Below are 20,002 nucleotides of genomic sequence, written 5' to 3' on the forward strand. Positions count from 1 at the left end.
TTTACTCTTTAACATCATGCCTACCCCACCATGCCAGGACAACAGCCGCCGGGTAGACAATGTGCTAAAGCTATGGATCATAGAGGCCCGGGAGCTGCCCCCCAAGAAGCGGTACTACTGCGAGCTCTGCCTGGATGACATGCTGTATGCACGCACCACCTCCAAGCCCCGCTCTGCCTCAGGGGACACCGTCTTCTGGGGCGAGCACTTCGAGTTTAACAACCTGCCGGCTGTCCGTGCCCTGCGGCTGCATCTGTACCGTGACTCAGATAAAAAGCGCAAGAAGGACAAGGCAGGCTATGTCGGCCTGGTGACTGTGCCGGTGGCCACCCTGGCTGGGCGCCACTTCACAGAGCAGTGGTACCCTGTAACCCTGCCAACAGGCAGTGGGGGATCTGGGGGTATGGGCTCGGGAGGGGGAGGGGGCTCGGGGGGTGGCTCAGGGGGCAAGGGCAAAGGAGGTTGCCCGGCTGTTCGGCTGAAAGCACGTTACCAGACAATGAGCATCCTGCCCATGGAGCTATATAAAGAGTTTGCAGAGTACGTCACCAACCATTATCGGATGCTATGTGCAGTCTTGGAGCCCGCCCTGAATGTCAAAGGCAAGGAGGAGGTTGCCAGTGCACTAGTTCACATCCTGCAGAGTACAGGCAAAGCCAAGGTGAGTGTTGTCCTCTCAGGGAAAGGTGAGCTGGGAATGGGCACTTGTGTGGGGGTTAGAGAGGATAGGGCAAATTCACGAGATTGGCTTGTGCAGAGGCTGATACTTGGATTTTCCTGGGCCTCAGGACTTCCTTTCAGACATGGCCATGTCTGAGGTAGACCGGTTCATGGAACGGGAGCACCTCATATTCCGCGAGAACACGCTCGCCACTAAAGCCATAGAAGAGTATATGAGACTGATTGGTCAGAAATACCTCAAGGATGCCATTGGTATGGCCCACAGTCAGGCTCTCTTCTTCCCAAACCTACCAGATGTCCACCCCAGCCCCAAACCTGGGTACCCCAGACCCCAAGGCCACCCTTCCACAGCTTGATACTTTCTAACCCAGAGTCCTAGGACTCCAGCCTCTAACACCTGATTCTGAAATTTCCCCAACCCTGGCCACCCCCTTCCCTGCCCTTGGAAAGTGTGACCACATCCTCTTGTGCCCTCACCCCCCAGGAGAGTTCATTCGTGCTCTGTATGAGTCCGAGGAAAACTGCGAGGTAGACCCCATCAAGTGCACAGCGTCCAGTCTGGCAGAGCACCAGGCCAACCTGCGGATGTGCTGTGAGTTGGCCCTGTGCAAGGTGGTCAACTCCCACTGGTGAGACTGGGAACGCTGGGCTGGGGGGCCAGGGTCGGGGGAATTATGTGTTCATCTGTTCATCTATCTGTCCATCCTTAAAGAGGACTGAGCACCATTTATGGGCAAAGCATTGTTCTAGGCGCTGTAGAGCAAACAGAGGTGAGAGAGGCCTGGTCCCTGCCCTCAGAGGGCCTCCACCAGAATGAGTGGGGACAAACTAGAAAAGAAAAAGCCACAGAGCCATAATGGTGTGTAAGTGCTGTGCTGAGTGAGGGTTCCCCCACTTCCAAGCGATATAAGGTCAGAGAGAAGGCAGAGCTTTAATTGAGATAAGCAGGGAGGAGGTGCCCCCTGGGGTAGGCTTTGAAGACTGGTTTAGGTTTTGATATATGGACGTGGTTGGCAAGAAAGACATTTCAGAAGGCTGTGAGAAAGGTCCAGGAGCTTTCAGGGGACATTACAGTATGTTAGTAGCAATTACATCAGGTTTAGTGAAGCATGTGGCTTGTGATGGGGAGTGGTGGGAGAGATGTCTGGGCAGGAAGATTAATTTTAGAAACTGGAAGGCCTCAAGTTAAGGAGTCTGTGGTCATTGGTAGGCCATTGGATGCCATTAAAGGTTTCAGGAAGTACTGCAATTTGGAAGATTAATCCATGAGTAGAGTGGGTATATGTGGTGGGGGTGACTGGAGTAGGGTCAGCTGGGGGCTCAGAGGCATGAAAATCAGATCCTGAAACAATAGTGACAAGAGAAGTTAGGAAGGAACTGCTGGAAGGACCTTCTGAGGAAAGGATCAGTGGGAATTGTCAGCTTATTGAAAAGGAGGGAGCATGTCTGCAGGGAGTCTTGGATGACTCGAGGCCATGAGGCTGGTAGTTGGGAGACCGGTGGCCTCTTTGACAACCAGGGAAGTCAGGAGGAGGAGCCAGTTGGAGGTGTGGGGGCGATGGTGAGCTCTGCTTTACACCAGTCAAGTTTAAGGTGTCAGTGGGACATTGAAGTGGAACTGGGAGGTGGGGGAGTGAGCTCTGAGCCATTCCAGGGACTGGGGATCATGCCTGGGGCACTTCCATCCCCATTTCCCTGGAATCCAGAAGAGTTGGGGGGTCCGAGCTCCCTGTACCTCAAGTGACCCTCCATCTCTCTCCCATCTCTGTCTCTCCCTGGTGTCTGTTTTTCTTCTCCTCCTCTCCTTGTCTCTCTCCCACACCCCTCCGTCTCTCTCCCACGTGTCTCTCCCCTTACCTTCTCTCCCCCTCCATTTCTCTCTCCCTAATCTGTCTGTTCCCTCTGCCATGACCCCCTTCTTCAAGCAGCCTCCCATCTTGCTCCTGCGGTCCCTCCCTCCCTCTCTCACCTCTGTTTCCACACCCTTACCTCCTACCACCCCCCTCAGCATGTTCCCTGGAAGCTGAGGGTCTCTGGGGCTCAGTCCCGGTCTCTCTCTTTCTCTCTCTCTCTCTCTGTCTCCCTGCCCCTTCCCCCCAGCGTGTTCCCGAGGGAGCTGAAGGAGGTGTTTGCTTCATGGCGGCTGCGTTGCGCAGAGCGAGGCCGGGAGGACATCGCAGACAGGCTCATCAGCGCCTCACTCTTCCTGCGCTTCCTCTGCCCAGCGATTATGTCGCCCAGTCTCTTTGGGCTCATGCAGGAGTACCCAGATGAGCAGACCTCACGAACCCTCACCCTCATTGCCAAGGTCATCCAGAACCTGGCCAACTTTTCCAAGTGAGGGAAGCTTCAGGAGGGTGCAAGGCAGGGTGTCACAGGGCTGGGGGTGGGCAGGAAGGGTCTCCTGGGTCGCCAGAGATCCTGAGATGGGGATGCATGAAACTTGTCTGTGTGTGTGTGTGTATGTGTGTGTGTGACCTTTATCGTCTGGATTATTGGCTAGGTTTACCTCAAAGGAGGACTTTCTGGGCTTCATGAATGAGTTTCTAGAGCTGGAATGGGGTTCCATGCAGCAGTTCTTGTATGAGATCTCCAACCTGGACACGCTGACCAACAGCAGTAGCTTTGAGGGTTATATCGACTTGGGCCGAGAGCTCTCCACACTGCATGCCCTGCTCTGGGAGGTGCTGCCCCAGCTCAGCAAGGTCAGCAGATCCCCTCTTTGCCCTATCCCCAGATGGCTTCAGAGATTCCTGGAGCCTGAGAAACTAACCCTTGAAGATTTTTTTCTCCCCTTGTTCCCCGAGGTGTCACCACTACTACCCCAACTCAGACCCCCTCCACTTGCACCCTGAGAGGCCCTGTTAGAGCTGGACACTGAGCCCCCATGTAACAGCCTCGCCTTTCCAGGAAGCCCTCCTGAAGCTGGGCCCACTGCCCCGGCTCCTCAATGACATCAGCACAGCTCTGAGGAACCCCAATATCCAAAGGCAGCCAAGCCGCCAGAGTGAGCGGCCCCGGCCTCAGCCTGTGGTACTTCGGGGGCCATCGGCTGAGATGCAGGGCTACATGATGCGGGACCTCAACAGGTGAGCACCCTGGGACCCCCCAGGCCCATGCCCTAAGACCCCCTTTCCTGTTCTGAATACTCCTCGTTGGGCCCCACATGCATCTCTCTAGGGCTTGAAAGAAAGTACCAAGTACCAAGTTCTCAGGGAAGACTGGTAAGGATACAGGTACAGTCAGTGATAGGCTAAGAGCCCTTTACAGCCTGAGGGAGCAAGAGATGCGGAGCTCTAGGAATAGGGCTGAGGCTCCACCAACTCGAGTCTTAGTTGTAAGCCTAGAGCACTGCTGCTGCAGGCTCTGATTTGCTGTCCCTCTGCCTGCCCATGCTCGTCCCCAGGACGTCATGTCAGCCACGTGTCAAAATATTCAACTATCTCAGTAATAGCTAGTGAATAAGCACTTCGCCCAGCCCCCGACCGGAACTCCACAGACCTCCCCATAGAGCAGTGGCAGTGGAAGCCTAGCGGGGCCTGCAGCCTGCTCGAGTCCCAGTCTCCATTCCAATGGGTGGTGCCCGTGCCTCAGCTGCTGCTCATTATTTTGATGAGGGCCCTGCTTGTTCCTCTGCCCGTGTCTTCCTCCATGACACCATACCCATCCCACTATTCCCTCCTCTCCTACCATTTGTCCACATCTCTCTCCTTCTCTGTCTGTGCTCGCCCCTCTTTCCATCTCTCTCCAGCTCCATCGACCTTCAGTCCTTCATGGCTCGAGGCCTCAACAGGTGAGGGGCTCTCCCCTCCCCCACCCTCCTCTCCTCTCCTGTCTGCTCCCTCTCCCGATCCACTGGCCTTCACCCTACTCCTCTCCTCTCCTCTCCTTCTCCTCCATGGACCTCATCTCCTCCATAACTGCCCAGCCCTGCCCCGTCCCTTCTCTTGCTGCCCCCATCTCCCCTCCTCTAGGCCTCACCCGCTTCCTGGAGGGGCCCTGTCCTTTCCCTTTTCCCACCTGTCCCCTCCCTCCCTGCCTGCCTTTTTCAGGGCTGCTACCACTAGCTCTCAGCCCTTCCCTGTGGGTCCCACTTTTTACCCCAAGGTCTGTGCCAGACCACAGCAAGGATCAATTGCTAGGAGCCCCGACCTTACCTTCTGTTTGTGTGCCCCTTTCCCTTCTGACAGCTCTATGGACATGGCTCGCCTCCCCTCCCCAACCAAGGAAAAGCCACCCCCACCACCGCCTGGTGGGGGTAAAGACCTGTTCTATGTAAGCCGTCCACCCCTGGCCCGTTCCTCACCAGCATACTGCACGAGCAGCTCGGACATCACAGAGCCAGAGCAGAAGATGCTAAGTGTAAACAAGAGTGTGTCCATGCTGGACTTACAGGGTGATGGGCCTGGTGGCCGCCTCAACAGCAGCAGTGTTTCGAACCTGGCAGCCGTAGGGGACCTGCTGCATTCAAGCCAGGCCTCGCTGACAGCAGCCTTGGGGCTACGGCCTGCGCCTGCCGGACGCCTCTCCCAGGGGAGTGGCTCATCCATCACGGCAGCCGGCATGCGCCTCAGCCAGATGGGTGTCACCACGGACGGTGTCCCTGCCCAGCAACTGCGAATCCCCCTCTCCTTCCAGAACCCTCTCTTCCACATGGCTGCTGATGGGCCAGGTCCCCCAGGCGGCCATGGAGGGGGCGGTGGCCATGGCCCACCTTCCTCCCATCACCACCACCACCACCATCACCACCACCGAGGTGGAGAGCCCCCTGGGGACACCTTTGCCCCATTCCATGGCTATAGCAAGAGTGAGGACCTCTCTTCCGGGGTCCCCAAGCCCCCTGCTGCCTCCATCCTTCATAGCCACAGCTACAGTGATGAGTTTGGACCATCCGGCACTGACTTCACCCGTCGGCAGCTTTCACTCCAGGACAACCTGCAGCACATGCTGTCCCCTCCCCAGATCACCATCGGTCCCCAGAGGCCAGCCCCCTCAGGGCCCGGAGGTGGGAGTGGTGGGGGCAGCAGTGGGGGTGGCGGGGGCCAGCCACCTCCATTGCAGAGGGGCAAGTCTCAGCAGTTGACAGTCAGCGCAGCCCAGAAACCCCGGCCATCCAGCGGGAATCTATTGCAGTCCCCAGAGCCAAGTTATGGCCCCACCCGTCCACGGCAACAGAGCCTCAGCAAGGAGGGCAGCATTGGGGGCAGCGGGGGCAGCGGTGGCGGAGGGGGTGGGGGGCTTAAGCCCTCCATCACCAAGCAGGTAGGTGAAGTCAGGAGGAAGGCGGGCTGGGTCACAACAGGGAGGGAAGAAGGAGATGGGAAGGGTGGGTGTGGAACAGGGTCTGTGGCCTGAAATTACAATCTTCATGCCTCCTTTTGGCTATTTAACAAATGTGTTTAGAAGACCTGCTAGGTGCCATGTGCTGTGCCAGGCACTAAGGATATGGCACTGAACCCTCTTAGCACTCTCATTCCAGAGGGGATTAATCCACAAGTAGAGTGGGGATGACTGGAATAGGGCCAGTTGGGGACTTGGAGGCATGAGAATCAGATCCTGAATCAGAACACTGACAGGAGAAATTCTCTGGCATTCAGCTCACACCTCTGGCATTCAGAGGTGATGAAGGCTACAGCAGGGCAATAGGACTGGGACTGTCATCTCCTTTGGCTCTGTCATTGCCCTCTAAATGCACCCTGCTTTTTCCCACCTTTCCTTTCTCTGTTCACCCTCACCATGCCTTGTCCCAGCATTCTCAGACGCCATCTACATTGAACCCCACAATGCCAGCCTCTGAGCGGACGGTGGCCTGGGTCTCTAATATGCCTCACCTGTCGGCTGACATCGAGAGTGCCCACATCGAGCGGGAAGAGTACAAGCTCAAGGAATACTCAAAATCGATGGATGAGAGCCGGCTGGATAGGGTACGGTGGGTTCTACCAGCTCCAAGCCCCGGTTTTTCCTTTTACCCACAGGGGACATCTCTAGTCACTTTTAAGGGAAACCTCCAGGGTCCAGTAGTTATGTTGGAAACAAAAGGCAAAGACATGATCACCTCTTGAGAAGCCTTCAGTCCATCTGGGGAGACCAGATACACACAGTCAGTTGCTAAAAGTCACTTTCAACTCTATTTTGTAGGTTATATATATCGCAGACTATCTGGGGATCATCTATTTTAGGCTTACCTCCATGTTCTTCCCCAGGAGGAACATAAGCCCTGGCTCCTGTGACTGCTTAGGAATGGAAATGTTACTTTACTGGCAGTAGGAGCTAATAAATTGGATGGGGATGGAGGGGGTTGCAGTTACACAACAAGTGATGTCTGGCCTACCCAGTCACTGTCCCGTGGGCTTAGGTGACAGTCAGTAGGCAGGGGATGCATGTGGTAAAGCAGTATATATTGGTTATGTGTGAAAAGGCCATCCAGCCTCTCACTTGATAGAGGCTGAGGGCAAAGGGCACCGAGAGCTTTGGGGCACACACAGATAACTTGGCAGAAAGTTACTTGGGGAAGCTGTTGCTCCTAGGGCCTGAGGAAGAGGGTGGCTGCAAGATTAGGTCACACATAAAGAACATATGACCCTAACACAGTGGTCTTTGAGCATAGGAAATGTTGGGACTGACTCAGATGGCTTGACCAACACATTTAATGAGCATTAAACCCTAATATTAGCTCCAAGGCAGCCGCTGTAGGCAGTGAATTCATCTCTCTCCTCTGCATATAGAACAGTTGGTGATATATGTATATATCCTCTTCAGAGAATGAGGAAATAGTCTTTTGAATCATTTTTTTCTGTTCTGTGCTGCAGATGAGGAAACCTTATTGAGAAAGGCTATAGACTAGCACTATCCAATATAACTTTCTGCAGTCATGAAATGTTCTGTAATCTACACTGTTCACATGTGGCTAGTGTTGTCATTCAGGAACTGAATTTATTTATTTATTTATTTTTGAGACAGAGTTTCACTCTTGTTGCCCAGGCTGGAGTGCAATGGCGTGATCTTGGCTCACCGCAACCTCCCCAGTTCAAGTGATCCTCCTGACTCAGCCTCCTGAGTAGCTGGGATTATAGGCATGAGCCATCATGCCTGGCCAATTTTTGTATTTTTCGTAGAGAAGGGGTTTCTCCATGTTGGTCAGGTTGGTCCTAAACTCTTGACCTCAGGTGACCCACCTGCCTCGGCCTCCCAAAGTGTTAGGATTACAGGCGTGAGCCAGTGCGCCTGGCCCAGGAACTGAATTTTTAGCTCTATTTAATTTTTCTTTTTGAGACAGGGTCTTGCTGTGTCACCCAGGCTGGAGTGCAGTGGTGCAAACTTGGCTCACTGAAACCTCCAGCTCCCGGGCTTAAGCCATCCTCCCACCTCAGCCCCCTGAGTAACTAGGACTACAGGTTCATGCTACCATGCCCAGCTAATTTTTCTTTTCTTTTCTGTAGAGGTGGGGTTTTGCCATGTTGCCCAGGCTGGTCTAGAACTTGTGAACTCAAGTGATCCACCTGCCTCAGCCTCCCAAAGTGCTGGGATTATAGGTGTTGAGCCACCATGCCTAGCCTAAATTTTAAATAGTTACATGTGGGCTGGTGGCTACCATATTAGGCTGCACAGCTGTAGAGTCTAGAGCCAATAGGGCAGATAAAATGACTCTTCTGAGCAATTCCAGCTCTGGAATTCCAAGATTCTCAGCCTGGAATTCACTTGTAGACCCCCTACAGAGCCAAGGAGAGGGTCACATGGAAGACAGGACCTGCTTCCCCGATCAAATGCCTTTTCTTCCTATGTCTCCAGCACGTGTTCTAGGGCCTGGCTTAGGGCTGAAGAATCACCCTAATATTAATTTCTGAGCACAGTTACTCAAGGTGTGCTTGTAAGTCTGTCTAGGTTTCTGTGTGGGTCTTCATCAGGGGCCATACATAGACCTCAGGGTGTGGGAATCTATGACCTTGCTCCATTTTGAGGGAGCCTCAGCACCATGGAAGGGTCTTCTCAAAAGCAAGTGTGTGGGTATGGTCCACAGGTAGGGAAGGGGTTGGGGAAGGCAACTGGATATCCCTCCCCATGCAGTGGCTGTGCTTGGCAGATAGGGATGGAGGCTGGGTGGTGGGCTTGGGGTGGGGTGCCCCTCACAGTGCGGGGTCATGTGCCCGGCGGGCAGGTGAAGGAGTACGAGGAGGAGATTCACTCACTGAAGGAGCGGCTGCACATGTCCAACCGGAAGCTGGAAGAGTATGAGCGGAGGCTGCTGTCCCAGGAAGAACAGACCAGCAAAATCCTGATGCAGTATCAGGCCCGACTGGAGCAGAGTGAGAAGAGGCTTAGGCAGCAGCAGGCAGAGAAGGATTCGCAGATCAAGAGTATCATTGGCAGGTGAGGGGCGGCCTGGGGAGGGGTTTGTGAGGGAGAGCCTGAGGCTGAAGAGAGCAAGTGGGCAAACTGCTTCCCTGACTCCTATCCCCAAACTCAGGAGCCCACTACTCCCAGGATGCCACCCACTCACTCACTCATCACCAGATGGAGAGAAACCCCAACCTGCTTAGTGCATTAAATATCCCTTTACTAAATCCTGACCTCTCTTCTGACAGAGTAGCTTCAAAATCCCTTGGAAAATGTACCTGTTCCTGTCCAACCATCACTGCATCTGCATTCAGCCTAGGCCGGCACTCCTCACTAGTTATTCTCAACCTAACCTGTGATGTTCACCCCAAACCTAAGCAGGGCTCCCTAGCCAGAATAGCCCCTCACCACCCCCTTCCTGGGCAGACCCTCCTCTCTAGCCTTGAAAAGGTGTTCTATTAGAAAGGGTCTTTTAGTCTGTGTATGTGTTTCAGCTGCTCCAGCAAGCCCTGGGCTCTGAAGAGGGTATCCTCAGCAAAGAGGTCAATTATCTTCAGAGTGGTGGAGGGGTGGGACCCTGGGCCCCACTCCAACCAGAGCCATCTCCATTCTAAATGTATTTTATGTAAGATTTAATTAGAAGAAAAGGGCTTCTTGAAATATTTTTTGAAAACCACTGCTCTAATTGATAACCTTTATGATAAATCACCTTGAGGATCTTCACAGTGAGGTGACATGGGGTATGCAGATGCCAGGTCCACAGCCACAGAAAGTCTAGGGAAGGGGCTCTACTGTCCTGATTCGGATGATGGAGCCCTGGAGGTATCTGGATGGTGGAAGTCTCTGAGGCACAGAAAGCTGCCTTAGTAGAGAGGTGTAAGAGTCCCTGAGAGGAAGGTGGAGAGCATGATCCTGAGTAACAGGGAGTCTTGCGTCACAGCATTGGAGAGATTCTGATTCTCAGGGATAAGGATGCCTGAGGCTTTTCCAGAGAGCTGTGGGGTTCTGTGGGCAGGCTCCGAGCCTGTGCCCGCCACTAACCCCACTGAAGCCCGTCCCTTCAGGCTGATGCTGGTGGAGGAGGAGCTGCGCCGGGACCACCCCGCCATGGCTGAGCCGCTGCCGGAACCCAAGAAGAGGCTGCTCGACGCTCAGGTGGAAATTACAATGTCATTTATCTTCTCCGTGTCCCATCCCCATCCATCCCACTGTCTTTCGTGCACTCACTACACCAGCCACCCAGCCCCATCAGCATCTGTCTCTCATAGTCTACTGTTTGTCCACTGGCTGCTCCTGGCAGCCCCCCAGTGACCCCATCTTCATCCCATCGTCTGTGCCTTTGTCACTCCTAGCAGCGTCAGCCCAACTCCTGTCCCTTCCCATCCAGTCTTCCCACTCCTGTCTGTGTCTCAGGACCTTCTCTACCAGAACCTTGGTCTTTCTGCCCCTAGACTCCACGTAGTTCTGGGAACCCCTGCCCCTTCTTTGCCCACTCCTGTGGCATGTTATTCAGCTTCCTCTGAGCTTTTGGGCCAGAGGGCTAGAAGCTGCCATTTTCTAGAATAGAGCACAGGGCAGTATGATCTGTAGTTTCTCCAGGCCCTGGCAGGTACCCTGAAAACTTGGGGACCCCATCACCTCTGTTCTCTTGGTTCCCCAATTTTCCTGACTCCTGGCAGCTCCTGCATAGCTTTCTCTTCCTGACCCTTCAGATCTTGCAACTTCCCTTTTCCCTCAGTATTTAAGTCCAGCCTCCCTTTAGCCTCCCTCCCACTCTGGACCTCACACTTTCCCAACTGCCTGCTGCCCAGCCTCTCTTCTCACAGGCCAGCTTCTAGGACCTCCCTTCTGCACCCTTACCCCTTGCTTTCCCAAAATTCTGCTCATTTTCCTACCCATACTCCTCTTTCCTCTGCTCTGACTGCTAGGCTCCCCCTACCTGCCATCCCCCACCAAGGCTCCTGACCCCATGACCCCACTCTCTCCCCCTGCAGCTCCTCATCAGGTAATTCTCCTGGTTCCGCTTTGGCCACGGGCGGAGGACACAGGGGGAGGTGACTCCGGACCACTGCAGGTTGGTCGTGAAGCCCACTCCCCTCCAACACCTCCGGAGCCTCTCCCCTCTCACTGCTGCCCTCCACACCCAGAGAACCTCCACAGACTCCAGCCCTCCGACACTTCCTGCACAGATCCATCTCCCAAGACACCACCCAAAGAGAGCACTTGCTGCTGCTTCCCAGAACTGTCCAACAATACCTTAGCAACACCAAGAGTTTTATCCTTGATGGGCCCAGCACATTCACAGATCACACCCACTTCCCTGCAAAACCCACCCCCTCCTGACTCTAAGCCCTCCTCTTTCTCTGCCTCTCCAGTGTATGTCTGTCACCCCCCATTTCACCAGAGCGTCCTTAGGGGCTGGGGGTGGGTCTCTTAAGGGGGTGGAGGTGATGATGGGTTGGAGGACCTTGGCTATAGGCACTGTGCTGACTGCAGCAGGTAGGTTGGGTTTCCCTGTTCCTTCCCTAACCTTGGTTCTCTACCCTCCTTTCCACTCTTCACCTGATTCTCTCTCTTCCTCCTTATATCTGTGAGGCAGAAGGCATCTGGAGCTCACATTAGCCCCCTTGGGTGAGAATTAGGAGTGGGTAGTTAACTTAGGGAGACTTGGGATACCCTGGAAAATGTTGTTGAGATGTCCTGACATTAGGCAGGGTGGGTGAACAAGAAGGAGCAAGAAAGGAACCTCAGGCAGATGTTAGGACATGGACTAGCCCATGTGGCCTGGGAGTTTAGAAATGGGGAGAGACAGCCTCCTAGATCAGATCATGGGCTCAGAAGGCATTTTGATTCCCAGGCAGATGCCAGGAACAGCAAGGTAAAGAACCTACTCTCAGAGCTCACATCCCCAGGTTGCTGATGCCACTCACTCCCCCTTTCCTGCCACCGAGTGGCCTTGCCAGACGCATAACCCTACCTAAAAAGCTAGTAAATGAGAACCTGTCAGCTATAGACATCATTTCTGAGATGTGATTTTCTTTGGGATTGAGCTGCAGTGGGCAGTGTCTCCTTACACTGTAATTTTAACTCTCTGCCTGCCCAGCCTCTCTGTCAAAGTAGCTGGTGATCTGTAAACAGATGCTAAAAGGCACCAGGGGACTTTGCCATTTAAAGGACTCCTGCAGTGAATTCTTTAGTAAAATGAATAATGGCACCCTAATTTATCCACTTTCTAAATTTGCATCCATGGGGGTGTCTGGGGCATGCCTATGTGCAGTCACTAGCAGACAGAGGGAATGGAATCTGGGGGTTCCTTCCCTGCTCTCCTGCCATACTCAGGACACCCTACCATAAGTGATTTCCTCTCACTGACTTGCAGAAAGTGCGTGAGATACCCAGCAAGCTAAGTTTTGCTGGATATCTCATACCCAAGGCTGGGGTTTGGGTAACCTGAGAGGTTAGCAACTTGATCTTGGGATGGAAGGGAGAGCTTATATGGAAGCTGTTACTTGGAAGGTGTTTTTATCCTTTGGAGGTAAGATCAGACATAGCTATACTGCCAAGCCTAAACGCCATGTGGCCCCAGAAGTAATTTGGATATTTGTTCTAAACCACTTGTAGTAGGTATTGGTCCCTCTGCAACTCAGCCATTAATTAAAAATTAGTTTTGAGCCTGAATTTTAAAAAGCCAAGTGAGCAATCGGAAGTGTAGGGAAATTCAGATGGCTTTCTTTTCTCCCAGCAGAGGAACAGAAGGTCGAGCTAAGGGCAGGAACCAGGAGTTGGTCCAGGAGCTATAGGAGGTGATTAGAGTAGGACCAGGGGTGAGCTGGGGCTGGTACCCTTCACCCTCTAATTGGGAGCCCAGGGAGAAGGACTGAAAGGAGGATGGGGGTGGAAAAGAATAAAGCCAGTTTCTGCTTCCCAGGGATGCAGAGATTGGGGCATGCTGTGTCTCTGCAGAAGCTCCTAGTCATTTTCGCCATAATTGTGAGAGACAAGCGCAGCCCTCCCACAAGATTTTGCCCTTCCCAAATCACTTCCCTGAATCCCCTTCCTTTACCCCCAGTACAGTTAAACCTCTCTCTAATTTGGAATGTTATATTTGAGAAGATGGCCACTCTGAATAAGTGACAAAACTGAATGACAGTGTCTATTTAATGAAATGCATGTCTTCAAACTATATACAGTAAGTAGAACTCGATGAACAAGGCTTTTTCCACTCCTTAGGGAGCATGTATTAATGAATAGATAGGATTCAAAAGTCTGTTTTCTAGTATAAATTAAATATCCCCTCCTACAGACACATTTCCACCACTAATTTGCTTAGTACACCCTTTCTTCACAGATAAAGGAAAACTCAAGCCCAGTTTTTGTTCAAACTATGAAGAAATTCCAAATCCACAGGGGTTTGGATTAATGAGGTTTTGCTGTACTGCCTCCCCTTATTCGTCAACAGGAAGTTCCCACCTCGGATTGCGGGTGGGTGGGAGGGGATTTCAAGAAGGGGAGGGTGGGTTGGGCAGGGAATATACATAGATGAAGCCAGAGAAGGGTTAGGTTGGGGGTGCGGTTGGAACTTGCTGCTTTCCTCTGGTTTCCTGGTGTGACATTCTGGGTTAAAGGCTTAAAGGCCCGTTAGGAGTCTAGGAGTGAGATTCTCTTCTCTCTGATCCCAGACGACATTAACTTCTACTGCAGGTGAGAAACAAAATAGGAGGATGGTGGGGACTGTCCTGGGAGGAAGGGGTGTTCCATGGCTTGTGGAGTGGGCTGGCTATAGGGGAGGCCACTGCTAGGGGACTGGCATTGAGGCCCCCTTGAAGCGTCTCAATAAGTCCGCGCTCTCCTCTTTGGTGTCTTGCAGGAGAGGCAGCTTCCCCCCTTGGGTCCAACAAACCCGCGTGTGACGCTGGCCCCACCGTGGAACGGCCTGGCCCCCCCAGCCCCGCCCCCCCCACCCCGGCTGCAGATTACGGAGAACGGCGAGTTCCGAAACACCGCAGACCACTAGCCCACCCAGCATCACAGACCTTCTCTTCCTTTCCTGTGCACCCCACCCTGTAACAGCACCAACCACCAGGACTGGACATCACCGAGGAACAGCGGGATTGCCTCCCTGAATGCCTCCTTGGGAGGCACACTGATCGCCCACCCCCCCACTGCACCATTTCCAGGAGGGAGAGCGGGGACCTTCAGCTGCCCCCCTTTTCCTTCCCATTGGGGTGCTGCCCTGACCCCCAGGGACCCTTGCCCCAGGACACCGCCTACCCCACACAGACCCCTTCACTCCGGGGTGCTATCCCCATCCTCTGCCTCATCGTTCCCCTGAGCACTGGGGGACAGACCCTCACCCCCACCCTGGGGGTGTGGCACCTCCAAACTTTCAACTTCAGGGTGATTTTTTTAGCAGTAACCAGAGCTGACAATCTAACTCCCCTCCACCGCCCCATTTTGGCCTCCCCTGCCCCCCTTGTTATGGGGAGGGGACCCCGGGTGAGGGGGCCCTATTACCCCTTGATTTCTCAGGAGCGTCTGGGGGGGCTCAGCACGCACAAACTCCTTCTCCTACCACTCTTAAATTTACTCCCTCCCCACCCAGAACCCAGATGGGGTGGAGGGGGCCACCGGGGCAGGGAGGGGGCGGCAAGGGGAGAATGGGAGTTGTCTCCCCTTCTCCCCACACCTGATCTGCTCTTGGCTGGTCCCAGAGCGGGGTGAGGGGGCTTATGCCCCCCCCTCCCCCAGTGTGTTGGGTGGGGTGGAATTAAGGTTAGGGTGAGGGGTCAGGGTTTAGGAGGGCGTGTATGTTGGGAGGACAGGCTAGTTGATCTGCCCTACTCTGACACACAGTCCCCCCTGCCCCTCCCTTCTCTCTTCTTGGTCTCTACTCCCAGGGGGAGGGGGGAACTTACTCTAGGAAAAGCCATGTCTCTCTCCCCCAGGGTGGGGGGACCTGTGTTGGAGGAGGGGTGTTGGGGGGGCCCCCTTCCATGACTCTGTCCCCTGGGGGAGGTAGGACAGGGCTGGGCTTCCCTCTCATCCTCCCCCTCCCAATCTCCTTCCACCTCACTCCCTCCCGCCAGCTCCACAATTTTTCGGTGTTTCTCTGTACATAGTTCTCTGGCGGGATAGGGGAGGTAGGATGGATGGGGTTTGGGGTGGGTAGGCCATGGGAGGGGAGAGGCCCCTCCTTGGCACCCCCTCTTCCCTGACTGCTGTCCCCTACCCAGCCTTGCCCCCTTCATCCCTTTTTGCGTTTGGTATTGAGACTCTCCTAGACTCTACCCCTCTTTCTTTTGTATGGACAGTTCCCCTTCAGTCCCATCCCCTACACATACACCCAGCCGGGGCCAAATTTATACTTATATAAAACTTGTAAATATGTGAAATTTTATCCCTGTGCCCTTTCCCCATCTCAGGCCCTACCCCTGGACCCTCCCCAACCTTCCTTCTCTCTTTGGCTGTTGTAATTATCTGGGGTTTGTACTGTACATATCCGGGGTGTGTGTGTGTGGGCTGGGGGCAACCCTTCTGTACAGAGCTTCCTGGCCCCCTCCCCCCCGCCCCTCTGCTTCCCTCCCCACCCACCACCTTAAGGGTAGGGAGATGCTCTTCCTACCTGTTTTATTTTGTTTTCTCGTTCTCCCTCCCCATCCCCCTCCCAGCCTTATCTATCCTTCCTCACTGTCCCCTTTTCTCCACTCCCAGCCCCATTTCCTTTTTTTCTGGAGTGTGTGGTGAAACAGAAAAAACATGTTTAATAAACGGAGATTGTTCTTTTATCGCTGTGCTGACTTTCTGAGGTAGGGCCTTCCAGACAGACCTTTAGGGTGGTAAAATCTGCTTTCTGAAAGGAAGCTGACAGCCTGGGAGAAAAACTATATCCCCACCTGATGCCACACTCACCTCATAGACTGTCACTCTCCCCTCCCAACGAGATTTTTTATATTTTAGAGCAGGAGTTTTGCACTGGCCGAACTCCAGTCTAACTCTCCTCTCACTACTGCTTCACTTAGTCCAAGGCCAGGAACGGCGGCGTTATCTTATAAAAGAGTTATGTATATATCCACATTTATTTCTTTTAAAAATTACCTAGAAATTAGGTTTCTTTAATAGCTGGTTAAAATGCTCCCGTGCAGAATAAAGAACCCGGTTCTTCAGCAAATCCAGGTTCCAGTCCCAGGTCCACTACTATTAGCTAAGTGACGCTTTCAGTCCGTTTCCCCCGCCTGGAAACTGAGGACGGCAACCTCTACCCTCGCAGGGCCGGTGGGAGGACCAAGGTGACGTGGGCAAGTGCTGGGCCCACAAGGTAAGTGCTCAACTAATCTCGCTCCTCTCAGGACCTACCGGGGGCAGGCGTTACACTTAATCACCGGGAAACGCAGCTTTCCGGGGGCGGCTGACGGCCCGCCCCCTCCGACCGGGATGTCCTCCCCCGGGCCCTGGCTCTCGGTTTTCTGCGGCGGCGAGGACTTCCGCAACTACACAGGACGCCCGTTCCGCCGGCGCTCTGGGCCAGCGGCCTCCTCCTAGCACCGCCCTCCTCGTCTGCGGTAGCCAATCGACACGGGGCTTCTAGGCTGCTATTCCTCGATTGGCTAGGGCTCTAGCTCCGCCTGCCGCACTCGGCGTCGGCGTCCGGCCCGGAGGCCGTGGCTTCCGGCCTGGGATGGTGATGTAGCCGCACGGTACCTGTGAGGGCAGCGCCGCGTGTGTAACTGCGGGGGCGTGTCGGCGGAAGGACACCAGGGCCGAGACTCGCGGTGTCCGGTGACCGCGTCTTCCCGGGAGCCAGCCTCTGTGAGCACTCTGAGGCGGAACGGCAGGGCAGGAGCTGTTCTGGGCGGGCGAAAGCAGGCTCGTGGCTGAAGGACCTCCTTCTCATCTTTCACTGGGGCTGCAAATTGAAACCCCGGTTGGTGTTTTGTTGCTGTTGTGGTTTGTTTGCTTTCTTGGTGTGCGGGACTGATTTGCAGAAACCGCCACTGACGAAAAGTTTCCAATTATTGCTGGTGGGGGGAGGGGGTTGTTTGAGGAGATGTGGCTCCCCCTATCAAGGGCTTCTGTGACCTCTGTGTCTTTCCTCTACAGCCTTCATCCCGCGTGGAGTCCACCCCCAGGCCCCCTCTCCTCTTTCCAATCCTTCTCACCTTCGAGGAGGCCATGGAAACCCCGACGCCTTTGCCCCCTGTACCCACCTCCCCGATCTGCAACCCAGCCCCGCGGACAATCCAGATCGAGTTCCCGCAGCATAGCTCTTCGCTGCTGGAATCTCTGAACCGCCACAGGCTAGAGGGAAAGTTCTGTGATGTGTCCCTCCTGGTGCAGGGTCGGGAACTTAGAGCTCACAAAGCAGTGTTGGCTGCTGCTTCTCCTTACTTCCATGACAAGCTGCTTCTAGGGGATGCGCCTCGTCTCACTCTGCCGAGTGTCATTGAAGCCGATGCCTTCGAGGGGCTACTCCAGCTCATTTATTCAGGGCGTCTCCGCCTACCACTGGATGCTCTCCCTGCTCATCTCCTTGTGGCCAGTGGCCTTCAAATGTGGCAAGTAGTAGATCAGTGCTCAGAGATTCTTAGAGAATTAGAAACTTCAGGTGGTGGAATTTCAGCCCGTGGAGCAACCTCCTACCATGCAGTTCTTTCCACTGCATCCTCTACAGGAGGCTGGTGCATTCGCTCTTCCCCTTTCCAGACCCCAGTGCAGTCCTCTGCTTCCACTGAAAGCCCTGCTTCCACCGAGAGCCCTGTGGGAGGGGAGGGAAGTGAACTGGGAGAAGTGCTGCAAATTCAGGTGGAAGAAGAAGAGGAGGAGGAGGAAGAAGATGATGAAGAGGACCAGGGGTCAGCCACACTCACTCAGACTCCTCAGCCCCAGAGAGTATCAGGGGTTTTTCCCCATCCTCATGGACCCCACCCACTGCCCATGACTGCTACTCCCCGAAAGCTTCCAGAGGGGGAGAGTGCACCACTTGAGCTTCCTGCCCCTCCTACTGCACTACCCCCAAAAATCTGCTACATTAAGCAGGAACCCTTTGAGCCTAAGGAGGAGGTATCAGGTGGTGGAACTCAGCCTGGAGGAGCAAAGGAAGAGACCAAAGTGTTTTCTGGAGGGGACACTGAAGGGAATGGGGAGCTAGGGTTCTTGTTGCCTTCAGGGGCAGGGCCAACATCTGGTGGAGGGGGTCCATCCTGGAAACCAGTGGATCTTCATGGGAATGAAATCCTATCAGGGGGCGGAGGACCTGGGGGAGCAGGCCAGGCTGTGCATGGGCCTGTGAAGCTAGGGGGGACACCCCCTGCAGATGGAAAACGCTTTGGTTGCCTGTGTGGAAAGCGGTTTGCGGTGAAGCCAAAGCGTGACCGGCACATCATGCTGACCTTCAGCCTTCGGCCTTTTGGCTGTGGCATCTGCAACAAGCGCTTCAAGCTGAAGCACCATCTAACAGAGCACATGAAGACACATGCTGGAGCCCTGCATGCGTGTCCCCACTGTGGCCGTCGGTTCAGAGTCCATGCCTGTTTTCTCCGCCACCGGGACCTATGCAAGGGCCAGGGTTGGGCCACTGCCCACTGGACTTACAAGTGACTGCTGAGGCTATACACTAGCTTCTAGGACAAGATAACCACTGCTGCCAATGGATACTTACCCCTCATTACCATGGCACACCAGTCATGGATCTTGTAATCAAGCCAAGAGAATAGATACATTATGGCCCTGTTCTTAGATAAGGGCCTCTCAGCCTGGCAGATGTGGAAACTCAAATTTCTCATCTCACCCTGGGTTTCGGTTAGGGAACCCTGCAGGAAATTGGTTTATAGGCCATTCATACTCAAGTTGATCACTTGCCCATGGTCGACCTTTTTGTAGTGGTGATGTCCATTAAGGAAGCCAGATTTTCGATTATTTAGTGAGAGAAGAGTTAGGGCAAAAGAGTGGTAAATGTTTTATTCAGTCTCCATGAGGAATTAAAGGAGTTGGTCTTGAATTAGAGATACATTTGATTCAGAGCTTGAGTAATTCAGAGGCTAAGCTCTAAGCTTTTTTTCCCTTATTGCTGGAATCATTTAAGCAGAGTTCCTTTTGTGTACTTTTAAAATTGTGTCTTTTGAGGAGCCCCTCACGTTGTACCTTGCTTTCTTACCAGTAGACACCTTCCCACCACTTTTTTAATGTTGTAGTTGAGCCCTTCAACAAGTTGAGCATTCCATGTTTCATTCCTAGAACCTTCTTTAATAGAGGGTATTCCCTCAACAGCCTGTGCCTCTGGTCTGCCTTTGACCACCACTGATAACTCGTATTTGTCACAGTGACTGAACTGTCACCAGTGAACTCAGGAGATGGCACTGTCCTAAAGTGCTTTCAGGGTGGCACCACTTCTCTCTGAACAAGTTGCCTTGGTCAGAGGGACTCAGGTTTCAGACAGCACAAGCTGAAGGCTGGAGAGTAACTTGTATAGTAGGACCATACCCCTTCCTTTCCCATCTCACCCACGTATGATAGCCCCTTCATTGAGAGATGGAGGGGATAGATATTGGAATGGGGGGTGGGACTTGCAGTTACTTAAAGTTTTTGAATAAACTGTGCCCCAAAACCTAAACTAACAGTGGACTGGATTGAGTAACTTGTATGGGACAGAATGTGAGAATGGAGCTGCAGAGTTTTGGGTGCGTTCCTTACGTGGCTAGTTTATGTTGATGGGGGAAAAATGGGATGGTTTCACAGTGGTGCCAAGAACACTGTCCTGGACTTAGGCCCTGACCTGCTGCTGAATAACCTTGTGTAAGTTGCCTTACCTTTTAAAATCTGAACTAGTACTTTTTTTGGTAGGGTGGTGTGGACCACCTAACTGGTTCTGTTTACATTTTAAAAATAGGTTGGTTCACGTTATCTTTTTATTATTTTGTTTTATTTTTTTGAGATGGAGTCTTGCTCTGTCGCCCAGGCTGGAGTCCAGTGGTATGATTTTGGCTCACTGCAA

At 53.6% G+C, this 20,002-nt stretch overlaps 2 protein-coding genes across 32 annotated transcripts in view; both read left to right on the plus strand.

Annotated features, from left to right (window-relative positions):
• SYNGAP1 (synaptic Ras GTPase activating protein 1) overlaps positions 1–15,800 on the plus strand; it is a 34,922-nt gene extending 19,122 nt beyond the window's left edge. For 4 of the 30 annotated variants that reach the window (XM_078368884.1, XM_078368885.1, XM_054253869.2 and 1 more), the window contains 12 exons: positions 38–661; positions 789–933; positions 1,166–1,310; positions 2,782–3,018; positions 3,185–3,386; positions 3,592–3,770; positions 4,433–4,474; positions 4,872–5,943; positions 6,432–6,605; positions 8,837–9,048; positions 10,080–10,172; positions 13,882–15,800. In XM_078368884.1, coding sequence (XP_078225010.1) covers positions 38–661; positions 789–933; positions 1,166–1,310; positions 2,782–3,018; positions 3,185–3,386; positions 3,592–3,770; positions 4,433–4,474; positions 4,872–5,943; positions 6,432–6,605; positions 8,837–9,048; positions 10,080–10,172; positions 13,882–14,029 — 3,273 coding nt within the window. In that variant the 3' untranslated portion in view covers positions 14,030–15,800. Of the gene's footprint in view, positions 1–37; positions 662–788; positions 934–1,165; positions 1,311–2,781; positions 3,019–3,184; positions 3,387–3,591; positions 3,771–4,432; positions 4,475–4,871; positions 5,944–6,431; positions 6,606–8,836; positions 9,049–10,066; positions 10,173–11,009; positions 11,090–13,084; positions 13,178–13,881 lie in introns of those variants that run through there. The other 26 variants (XM_078368887.1, XM_035297602.3, XM_078368890.1 and 23 more) reach the window with 17 other exon arrangements.
• Positions 15,801–16,682: 882 nt separating this feature from the next.
• On the plus strand, positions 16,683–19,621 carry ZBTB9 (zinc finger and BTB domain containing 9). Of its 2 annotated transcripts, none has more exons than XM_003732636.5 (2): positions 16,683–16,936; positions 17,113–19,621. In XM_003732636.5, exon 2 carries the CDS (start codon positions 17,185–17,187, stop codon positions 18,607–18,609), a length of 1,425 nt encoding a protein of 474 aa, XP_003732684.1. In that variant the 5' UTR covers positions 16,683–16,936; positions 17,113–17,184; the 3' UTR covers positions 18,610–19,621. The 2 variants fall into 2 exon arrangements, with proteins under 2 accessions (XP_003732684.1, XP_035153536.1); XM_035297645.2 differs by having other exon boundaries at positions 16,683–16,821.
• The last annotated feature ends 381 nt before the right edge of the window (positions 19,622–20,002 follow it).

Source organism: Callithrix jacchus, chromosome 4 (genome assembly GCF_049354715.1).
Source record: "Callithrix jacchus isolate 240 chromosome 4, calJac240_pri, whole genome shotgun sequence".
Classification (NCBI taxonomy): Eukaryota; Metazoa; Chordata; class Mammalia; order Primates; family Cebidae; genus Callithrix; species Callithrix jacchus.